Consider the following 11,781-nt stretch of genomic DNA (forward strand, 5'->3'; position numbering starts at 1 on the left):
GATTGTGCACCAAAAGACGAATTGCCAGCTGAAGATGCCTATTTGACACTTCTGCTCACTTGACATTGTTATATGGGGAGCTCAACATAAATTCTATAATTGCTTCAATCTATAGGGCAAAAAAACTTTGAATGGTATGTGGCAAAAACACATTCCTCAAATCTCACAACTCAAATATGATTTACGCAGTGCTTGAGTGCCCTCAGTGGTCATTCATTGAAGTATGAATACAGGGATCATAATAACAATCTGAACACACTTAAAAAAGCTTATAAGTAAGTATACAATTTATACAATTTGAAATTACACAAGCTGATGAAAATTTAATTATGACCTTAACTGTTTAGTTCATGTTCATTTACTATGCAGGCGGTCGATCAACACTTTGTTGTGAATCTAAGACTTGTACATACCATCATGCATTGTGTGACCTGGAATCAGGTGACATGCGGTCTAGAGGAAGCCGATTGGAAACCATTTAACAGTCGAAAAATAATACCGAGTGTGGAAGTGCTGTAACAACAAGCTAATTTGTCAATCAATTGAATATTTCGGTGAGTTCTATATATTTTGCTATATAGATTGATGCAATGTCACCTCATGTTACTTAACCTACAGCATCCTATTTTTTTGTTCAGATTTTTACTATGGCGTAGTAATCAGATTATATATATGTTCTCATAACAGCATTAAAGATTTTCATTCACAGAATAGATCGTTTTCAGCAAACGTCATTAATCTGGACAGCAAAAATGGTAGCTGACTTATCAAGAGATTGATATGTATAATTAATGAGGTGCTAAGCTTATTTCAACATTAATTAAACTGGACAGCACCTCTGGCGGAACTAAATGACAAATTGCAATGTACCGGCCCCTCCTCAAACTCTACATAATAATAATAGGTGTGCATTGAGCTGTCATGTTTTGGTTTCAGAGCATTAGCAGACTGCACCACTAGCTCAATTTCCAAGCACATATTTTCAACAGTATTACATTTGCTGCAATAAAAGAATTGAAAGTAGAAGTACAAACTTGGTGCAGACTTTAAGTGCTGGTGACTGGTATAGTGTAAAGTCCAGAGATTGATTCTAGGGAACACGTACATTTCCTGGTTGTTGTTTACACCAAAGTATATGTTTTACAGCAGTGTCGCTGACAGACTTTCATTTCTTTCACATCTTTTGACAACTGCAGCTTTCTTCACTAGCAGCAGTGATGGCTTTACTATCTAATACAGTAAGTTATATTCTGTTATAAAAAATCTGATTTTACAAACTAGCCTGTATATAACCTGAGTTTTCCCTGTCACTTCGTTTTATCATTAATAAATATGACCAAAAACCCGAAACACAAATGCAATACATACTTTTAAAGGGAATAGAGGTATTTGTTTGAGTGATGGCCCTGAAAGCAGTAGCAATAGGGGATACAAGCAAAGTACTATATGTCAAGTTTATGATATACTCTTTTCTGAACAGGAAAAGCATTCTGGAGAGCAGAGACAAGTGATAAGAAACTGAATATCGTTCCAGTAAGTAATTATGATTTACATACATACACATAAAAATATTTGGCTGAATTGATCTGACTACAATTGATGTATATTTATTTTATTTATTTAGCCGTGTATACATACGTGACATTGGCATAAAATGAAGTACAAAACAAAAGAATTACAAGACTGAAAAATTTCACGTACAAGAAAGAGATGAAATAAGGCATCTCAAAATTACTTTTTTAAAACATTTATCAGCTCATTGAAAAGCTTTGCAGTGAAATGCACAAAAGAATCATCAGAATATTAGATATATGTATTTGAAGAAGGACATTGTGTCAATATGTTTGAACTAAGCCTAATGGAATTACATTGTGATTAAAATACTGGGCTCTTGGTGTATCGATCATTCTATTGTCAGTGCCCTATACAAGATTTATCTGCCACTCAGTCTCTGTGTCCAGTAGGTTGTCTTCATTTAAGCACAGTCCTTCTAAGGGGACCATGATTTAAGCAAGACTTGGATCTGTTGAAAAATTCGTAGCGGTGGAAACTAATATTTTGATCAGTCAGAGAATTTCTTTGGCTTACACATATCCACTAAACTGTTCCATTCACTTATAAAGCTCACTGATATGCTGGTAAAACAAAAATAAATCAAGAATGATAGTCCATTAATTTCAATTTTTTCTTCTTTGATTATTTCTTAAGTTATTGTTGCCAAAAAAATTTTAACTGAGAAGCACTAAACTTTCCTGAATGCACAGTTCATTCTTTAATGATGATGAATGGAGAGAGAGAGAGAGAAAGCCATGTTTCTGCATACATAAAAAAATGAATCTTTTTATCATTGGTGAAAAAAGAATTTAGGACTGTTACAATTAACTTAAAATTGAGGAAAATAGCAGTCTTTTCCACACAGGTCATCCACAAAACAATTTTCATCATATACGTTTTTCAACCTTGTATGGATTGGTAGTTTCAAGAAGGTCAATGCTCAGCAATTAATGTTTACTCTGTTCACTTATGCACAAGTTCAGTGTTATGATTTTGATGATAGATCAAGATAGATCGTGGTCATATCTAACTGAAACAATCACATACTGTTGGAGTCCCCATAATTTTTGCATGCATTGATTAAACACAAATCAAACATATAGGCTTTTGCAGTCATGAAGGAACTCAGAAGTAACATTTATTTATTTATTTTACATGATTTTCATGGAAAATTGGATTTGTTAATGACACAATTTTTTAAAAGGGCTGCTATTTTCTTCAATTTCAAGTTTATTATCAAATTTAATGATACAAAGATTCACTTTTTTATATATACAGGAACATGGCTTTCTTTCTAAGCAGTGGTTCAAGATAACCCTGTTTGTTATTGTCATTTTCTATTTGTTCCTTGGACCTGGTAAGTTTAATCTTTTTACCTTGAACGATAAATGATTATTGGACCTATGTTCATGTCTAACTTCTTTTGTAGCACGTTTCACTTATTGGAACAGGGAACAAATTTATCATCAAAATACAAAGAGAGGCAAATCAGGATGTCGTTTGTGTCCATTCACAAAATTCAAACCAACTAGACGAGAAGACAAGCTTAATCAGCACCTTGCAACACATAATCATGGAATATATCTTAAAGGTAAGCTTTCCAGAATATTACCACATCCTTCTGTATTTGTAATTTTGTTTATGTTATGAACTTTGCTGAGAAGGTTTAATTATGAAAAACACCACTGGCAACTATTACCGATGACTGTAATGGTTAAATATGAGTTTAAACTGTAAAACTATTCACTTTCGGCATCAAACCAGGCAGTATAGGATTGCTGTACAAGAGACAAGTGTACATACGCAGATTGTAGCATTCTACACACTAGTTAAGTATAATTTGTTTTGACCCCCAAAGTTTAAACATTAGCTGCAGTCATTCAGTATCAGGGATATAATACCAAGTGGCACTACATTTTCCCTTGAGTGACAGAATCTTATAAGGTGCATATCGTATATATGTGTGTGTGTATATCAATAATAAATTATTGGTACATATACTCTTACATCCCAAATGCAAATTTTCACCAATTCTTGTCGTTTATTCATATTCTAGTTTAAATAATTATGGAGCAAAAAAAGTAGTGGCTTAAAGAATACAATAAATTAGCAGACTATGCCGGTGGCCCCCCCCCCCCCCCAAGTAACCTTTGATTCAAAAAATTGAGTTCAGTGTCATATCTTTATGAATAAAGTAGAATGCACCTTTGGGACAGATATATGGACATTCAGAACTTTTACAATACCACTGTTTTGGTCTACCACTTGTAGGGGTTCACTTTGAAGCTCATACCACGTAAATAAAGTACTCACTTGGTAATTTGTTTTAAAATCAAATCTCCATAGAGATAACATGGGGATGGTGGCTGTTTGTGTTTTCATAGTACCAAAATTTGCATGGTGACCCTCCAATTGCTATTCTTGATTTGAAAGAGAACGGTTGAGAATTTGATGGAAAGTTTCTTTAAGGGAAGTCTGAGGAAAATAATTTCAGTCTTTCAATTTCAAGGCACCACTGCCTTCAGATATTTTTATTAATTTGCTCATTTTTTATCTTAATCAACAGAACTGAAATTGAATGTGTTTGCTTGTCATCTTGGATGTCGTAAGGCGAAAAAAGATAGGCATGCTCACTACCATTGTCCATGCGGGCGAACCATCGCCAGGAAGGCTGATTTTCACACACATTGGAAGGACATGTTCTAAGAATAAAATAAAAGGTAATTATTTTTGTCGCATTGTTCTCCCATGTGTACATGCAACGCAACACAATTTCTCCATTTGTAAATATTGATGATATGTCCAAATTTTTTTATATTTCTCTCACAGCACCACCCAAAACTCTGGATATCTCTTCTGCTGATGGTCGAACCATAAAAAGTACTAATGCACATATGGAGACAGGTTCCACTGAGAGGGAGATAGAGTGCAAAGCCTCTCAAGAAGAAACAAATCAAACAGATACAAGTACTACTTCTTTCACGGTGACTAACGTGGACCGCTTTGCTGCAAATGAATCAACACATATTCAAATACACAACCTATCTAAAGGGCTAGCTGAGGCAGTGAGTATATATGCATATAATTTCTAATCATCTTTAGAGAAAATGCCACATTTTTAAATAGACTCAAGTGCTGATACACCTGAAGTAATTGACTTTTATAGCCAATATAACTGAAAATGACTATCTCAATCCAAAGATGTATCAAAAAAATAAATTCATGTTCTGATTAACTCCCCAATGATAATACCTCCCAATACCATTACAGTTGTGACCAGGGCCCTTTTACACATTTTCAAGTTTGCCTACTTCGTCCTGAACCTGCATGATGTTACCTCTTTAAGTTTGTAATCAAATCATTTAATGATCTCTGCCATGGCTCCAGGAACATGGAAACAAAAGAGATGGGATCTTGCCAGAAGCAGTGCAGCCCACCACTGTTGAACCACAGGAAAATCCCGGGGTGGATATGTCTACATATACTGGTGGGAAGACATGGTAAGTTACGGTAACCAATGTTTATACATGCTCCTGGTTTATCATTTAGTTTGGTCTAAGTTGTGATGCATCATCATAGTCATATGGATCATGAATATTTTACTTGGTTCAAAAGTGTGGAGTTATTTTAATATAAGTACTGATATGATACATGTATGTATTCAATAATGAGAAAATCTGACCCAGCAACATTATTTCAAATTCAGTGTTCTTACAAAACATAAATCAAGGTGAAACTTTACATCACCAATTCAGACACATAAACTAAACAACAACACTTTTTCTTTCAGATGGACTACCATGATGGTCAATCAGCACAAGAGGACAACAAAGTAGAAGAAGGTGTGTTTTATGAGTTCAAGTCCACAGGCCAAAAAAAAGGCACCAAGCAGACTATGGACGGCTATAATGACAACTTTGCTGGTAATTTTCATCTCTCTTTTGAATATCCTGGACAAAATTTGGTTAATTATACAGGTCACACTATTTCTCCAGTGATATTGTCCTTAATCTAAATTAATTGAACTCATTTCAATAGATGATGCTACCATCAACATGGCTATATACAGATTCAAAATTGTTTGGATTTTAGTCTTAGCTTTTCATGTAACTGCTCCTGCATGGTTATCAATAAAGTGTTCAATATTTGATTTTTATATGACCTTGGTTAGTATTTATAGTTTTAAGATAAATTTTTGGCCAGGTGAGTGTAATGAATGCAGAGCTCAGATCATCTACAACAGCTAGGGCATCAATTGAACCTTAGCTAATTTAATTGTCAGAAGAAACAGATGAATACAAATTTCTAATTTGCCTTCAGGAATCAGTGACCAGAAGCAGGAAGATTGCATGGACCAAACTGACTTTGAGAAATTACATAATCACAAAGTTTTCAGTGGAGTAAGTAATCTTATTACGTGCCTTGATGTGAGTGCAAATCAGTGCTTTGATTAGAATAGGAACATCTGGGGAGTCAGCGGGCCGGTGAACATGTGCTGACTGGTTTCCATGGTTACCCAGTCCAGTGAAGCCCTTAGACATTTTTGACATCAAAGTAGAGCTAAACACTAGATGTAAAATATCCATATGTGCACTGACTGCTATTTTGACTTTCATTAACATCTGTTTGATACTGGTCAATAATGGTAAAATTGTTTGAAAATGCCCTGCATGTAACTAAATGTCATATAGCATTAACTATGTAATAAAAGTATTATTGCCTGAATACATGAATTTATGTGCCCTCGCAGCAGAAGACAATTTGCCCTCCTGGTGTCAGGCAAATTGTCACCTGCTCTCGGGCACATAACCCCATGTATTCTGACAGGCAATAATCTTCTATTTCAGTAGTAACATAATGCATCAGTTTAAAATATGTAAAAATGATGGTGGTACTTGAAAGAGCATATTACAAGTTTCACCAAGTCCATTGGAATTGATAATAGTAATATGGCATATGTTGTCTCCTGTAAATGCTTTATTCTGTTAATTATATACAGTGACAGTTCTACAAATGGAAAATTTATATTTTTAAGCTGTTATAGACTATGTCTATAGAAGACATTAAACATATGGGTATTTGTCTGGCATTGGTTGTCAATTTGTACATGTGTATATGCCGGGGTATGCGAGGATATCTGTCATTAACTTACTTAAGAACAAAATTTCTTTCAAATTTGATAATTTGTTTGAAGCTGTGTCAGTATACAACGTGATGTTTTTTAATGATATTGTCAAAAATATGCAAATGAGCTAAAAATTCAATATTTGGACAAACTTCTTTTTCATAAGTGCTGTTCAAACAACTGTAATATTAATAATATGTAGTATATGAGTCCCTTAGCAATGGCTGTGTGCAGATTTGTTCAAACTGTGATTGAAATGCATGTTCGTATTTTTAAGGCAACATTTGTCATAAGGTCAAAAATCTGTTTCTCTGAGATGTTTTCTTATAAATTTGAAATTTGGTATCAGGATCCTGGTGGTGATCTCCCAGTGGAATTACTTGAAATTATCGTAAAATTGGCATGATTGTATTTTTGGGCAGTTTTTGCCATTTTTTTGTTATAAAATATAAAAATCAGAATCTGATCATCTTTGTGCTTTGAAATTTGTTATGGATGATCCTGGGGATGACCTTTGTCCAATTTTTTTGCTTTTGCGGCAAAATCAGCAATTTTGCACTTTGAAGACAATTCTAAGAATTGCAGTGACAGTTTAGTTGCCATCCTCATACAATCACTGTGATGTCTGTGTATAGTTACACTACGTTTGACTGACTTCTTATGTTTGTCTGTGATGGGAGCAGGTGATGATACATGGAACAGTCTAGAAGGATGAGCGAAAATTTCTTGTCAGTACAGCAACTAATGGATGTTTGCTGTAGTCCTGATATTATGCAAATTAATGTACATATTTTTCAAATATATAACAGCGCTGTACTTGTGCTAATATCTTCCTATGCATGTTCCTCTGTCCACAGATTAAAGATATCTTATCTGTGCTTTGTATGCAGTGGTGTTGCAAGTTTTAGCATATACTAGACAATTCATCAGTCATAAGAATACTGTCAAAAGACCTTTTACACTTGCCAACTGGTATTATGCCGCTGTATTGTCTTCCATACCTCCTATAAAGTTTATTGCAGCTTTAACTGTACCAACTGGCACAACTTTTACTCGTCTCATTTTTATTAATTTTACAGTGTAAGGCTGAATATGGCACAGAGGATGACCCCATGGATGGAATTTCTAACTTTGAAATTGATGAAGATATGGATGTTACCGAGATATGCAATTATGCACTGAAGGATGATAGTAGTAATTCTATTTCTAAGTACTTCAAAGGTAAACGTACGATTCTGTTTCAACTTTTATCAAAACAAAATCTTTAAGCGCAATATTTCTCCTCCGCAGCAGAGTCAAAGAAAGTTTGTTATCAATACAATTTTTCAAATATCAAGGAATTTGAGTTGCAAAATACCCAGAGGTATGAATACACGAATATGTCCATCAACAGAATAGGTAAAATGTAGTCAGACCATCATCATGCCAAGATTTTCAAGATCAAATCATGCACTGTATTTTCTTTTGCTTTCAGAATATGACTTGGAGGAACATGGCAACTGTGAAGGAGATGGATTAGGCTTTAAGCAGATTGACACATGATTTTGTCCACATCACCAGTTGAAATTGAGACATTAAGTGTTACTGTTAGTATATCTGTTTGATTAGTCTTTGAAGTAATTTGTATTGCATCACAGTTGCTTGTAGTTCAGTATGTATGTGGCGTATCAAGTCCCTGTATCAGGATAGAAAACCTGTAACCGGTTTCCATGTACTGCAAACCATAAACTACTGTTTATTATTTGTTTATTTGTTGTTATTACACTCTAAATTCATGTTCATCTGGGACACCTGTTAGTTCTGACCTCTAAACAAATGTAAATTCACATAAAAATCACAATGTGACATTCATTTGTACTGATTTATTTTCGACACAATGGTATTTCCATTCAGCTTTTTGCAACTTTTCATGACCTTGTAAAGTGAATATGGAGTCCTGCAGAAACTTTTTGAAACTTTGACACATCAACGAGTCACGATATTTACTGTTCTATGCAGATAAGAAGGACAGTGAAATTGATCTAAATGTTACCACACTCGTGTAAATTGGTTTGTGAAATTTTTTCAAAATTTACTTCAGGATCAGTAATCGTAGTTAAGTTGCGGCAAACAACAGATGGATGATAGTGTTGTTTCACAGTAGGCTTCTACTGTAATTGTTGATACAGCAAAGCCTATGGGTCAGTAGGAACTGATTAGTGTCTGTGTCTAGGGTTAAGATTTCCTGACTTTCCATCCCAGTACATTACAACAACTTTCTCACATTCAGCTTCTGACATATGTACACCTATTTTCCCGCAGATTATGATTTGTTTGCCAAAGAACTTTATACATTGCAAAGGCAACAAGAGTCGAATGACAACTAGACTCTGACTCTGGCTTGGAATGTAATATGATTCTGTGTATGTGAAGTGCACTGCAAAGTGTACTCCCTGGTGTGTGTTTATTATGGGTCCATAAAAGCTCTTTAATTTTCACAGCAGTTAAAGTAAGTGCAACTCCTGTGGCAAGTTTTGGAACAACTTTACAAACCAATTACACAAGTGTGATAACATTTACATGTAGATCAATCTTATCTGCATAGCAGTGTAATTAATATAAAATTACATTATAGCAATATGATGTATTACAGCTGCAATAATTTGTTATAAATCCTTTCTAAATTGTTGATACATCTATTTATAAAACAATAAAGCTGAGTACACAAGGATAATCTTACTATCATTCTAATTGCCAAAAAGACAACAAAACATATTTAGTGAATGAAAATCATACATTGCACTACTAATTTCTGATGAAATGGGTAATATTTTTGCTCTCTTTTTCTCCTCAGAAACATCATGGCAAAACTAGAGTGTTGCCACATCTTTGGGCAGCACATACATATGTAGGTAAAGTCCTTATGTCTGGGCCAAAAACTGTAAAACTATTAAACTGTACTGATATGCTATCACACGAGATTTTAGAAAATAGGTGTCGAATTGTCATAGTCAACTCTTTGATTTGTAAACTTTTGTGTCACCTTTTAAATTACAGAGATTGGTAAGGTGTACAGTTATCTTGAAATTTAATTTATAAGGTAATCAAACATATTTCAATTACGGCATAGTTGAATTAAAATATTCCTGTTTGTATTGCAATGAGAGGTAAGGTATAAAGGGATATCTGGAAATTCAGTTTGTAGTCCAATAATGTTTCATTTATGGTATATTTGAACTTAAAATTTCAATATTTGTGTTTCTGTGAGAGACTAATGGGTATAAAGGTATGGGTTATGTAGTATTTTGTTGTGTAACGTAGTCATGCCATATTTCAAGTATGGTATCATATGTAATAATCAGATGTGCTTTTCATTGCTGACATGGGTTACTTGGAAATTCAGTTCATATTGTATTCCAATCATGATTGCAGAGATAAGGAGGATATAGGATTATCTGGAAATTAAGGTATAGGGTTATTTTGAAATTCAGTTTGTCATGTAGTTTAGCCAGGACTAATATTTCAACTTATATCCATGTTGTTATTGCATATACAGGTAAGATATAGGGTTATTTGGGAATTTAATGTCACAAGATTTAACCATAGTTTACTTTTTAATGCTAAATCCAATATTTCAATGATATTTCAATCTGATGTATACATAGGTACAGTATAAATTTAATGTAAATTTAGTAATATGTGGTTTAGCTTAACCATACTTCTATTGTATATTTTACATTAATTTTCATAGTTCTTTTGAACAGATTGGTAGGGTATAGAGGTTATCTTGAAACAGTTTGTAATGTCAGTTCATTTTTGTATCACATTGATATTGTTACAGTAGGTAATATGTTTTTATAGAATTTAATTTATAAGTCTGTCATATTTCAACAGTTTATCAAGTGGTATGAGTTTGTGTGAACATTTGGGCTAAATCTGCAATGATTAGAATGAGAAAAATTGATCATCTCACAAATTTGCTCATTAGAAAAATCAAAGTCAAGTGCAAACATGAGAAATTTAAGACACAGTAAAATTATCTTCATATTGAACAATTCTTCAATATTATCACTTACTACACAGAATTTAAAGTAGTATAGTACTACCATGATTATAATGATTTTATTGTGTCTGTCTTTAAATACATATTAAGAAATAAAGTTCTGATAATTAAAGTGCCGTATTTACCAATTGCATGTATCAAAGTCCTCATGTAACTCGATCAGTACACTTTCATCAGTCTAATTGATACCTAACTCACACAACCAGTATACACCATATTGACTGGCCATGTGGGTAAGGGTGACCCTTTATTTTTTTGTTTCTCATCTCCAGAGGAATACTCGGCGGGGCGGGCGGTTGCAATAAAAAAAACAAGTACCAAAACAAACAAAAAGAAACTGTATTTGTTTCAGTTCAAAGTTCTGTCCATTCAGTCTCTACAATTTTTAAGTACAAAAAAACGTATATTGGTTTCAGTTCAATGCTCTGCAATTTCTTGTCTTTCAGTTCAGTGTTCTGTGCTCTCTGTCCTTTCAGTATGAGTCGCTGCAATCTCACAATTGATGATGGTGGTGCTGTTGCTAGGATGATCGCCTCAGAGGCGGCGCAAATAAAAAAGTTTTTTTTATTTACATGTCGGAAATGAAATTTACAGTCGTTTGGGAGATGAGAAACACAAAAATAAAAAATGTTGCCCTAACAGCATACTGTTATGTTGTTGACTGAGGACCTGAGAGTCATCCCAACACAGAGGGCAACAGACTGTTTTAGGGGACTCTCGTGCCTGAGGGAAAACAAATTTATGTATGTTGTTTAATACCGAAGTAATTGGCCAGTCAATATGTGTTTTGTACCCACTCTATCTAATTTTCTTGCCAAAAAATCGAGTTCCTCAGCTTTTTTGCCTTGTGATTTTTGCAGTTTTTAACGTTTGAATCTTTTGTTTGTATCGCTTGTCAAGCAGGCATTTAAATTGCCCTCTTAGGGACTTAATAAAGTTGTATCTTATGTTATCCTATTATAATCATCACTGCTCTTGATCTTCTTTATATGTTCTAAAAAGTGCACATACGTAAATTGAACATTCAAACTTCCTTAGTTTTTAGCTCACATTTTGTAGT

The 11,781-nt window shown here is 34.0% G+C and overlaps 1 protein-coding gene across 2 annotated transcripts; it reads left to right on the forward strand.

Annotated features, from left to right (window-relative positions):
- The first annotated feature begins 436 nt into the window (after positions 1 to 436).
- Positions 437 to 10,830, forward strand: LOC139150229 (uncharacterized). 2 transcript variants are annotated; one of them, XM_070722466.1, is made up of 13 exons: positions 437 to 554; positions 1,197 to 1,238; positions 1,481 to 1,533; positions 2,984 to 3,145; positions 4,121 to 4,274; positions 4,384 to 4,619; positions 4,942 to 5,054; positions 5,345 to 5,477; positions 5,875 to 5,954; positions 7,759 to 7,900; positions 8,154 to 8,265; positions 9,513 to 10,204; positions 10,647 to 10,830. In XM_070722466.1, exons 7-11 carry the CDS (start codon positions 5,052 to 5,054, stop codon positions 8,219 to 8,221), a joined length of 426 nt encoding a protein of 141 aa, XP_070578567.1. In that variant the 5' UTR covers positions 437 to 554; positions 1,197 to 1,238; positions 1,481 to 1,533; positions 2,984 to 3,145; positions 4,121 to 4,274; positions 4,384 to 4,619; positions 4,942 to 5,051; the 3' UTR covers positions 8,222 to 8,265; positions 9,513 to 10,204; positions 10,647 to 10,830. The 2 variants fall into 2 exon arrangements, with proteins under 2 accessions (XP_070578567.1, XP_070578566.1); XM_070722465.1 differs by having other exon boundaries at positions 8,154 to 10,204.
- Positions 10,831 to 11,781: the final 951 nt, after the last annotated feature.

The sequence above is a fragment of the Ptychodera flava genome, chromosome 14 (assembly GCF_041260155.1).
Source record: "Ptychodera flava strain L36383 chromosome 14, AS_Pfla_20210202, whole genome shotgun sequence".
In the NCBI taxonomy this organism is placed as follows: domain Eukaryota; kingdom Metazoa; phylum Hemichordata; class Enteropneusta; family Ptychoderidae; genus Ptychodera; species Ptychodera flava.

Coding starts and splice junctions, on each gene's coding strand:
- LOC139150229 (XM_070722465.1), top strand. Junction 5,955..7,758: donor ATCACAAAGTTTTCAGTGGA/GTAAGTAATCTT, acceptor TTAATTTTACAG/TGTAAGGCTGAATATGGCAC. Junction 7,901..8,153: donor TATTTCTAAGTACTTCAAAG/GTAAACGTACGA, acceptor TTTTGCTTTCAG/AATATGACTTGGAGGAACAT.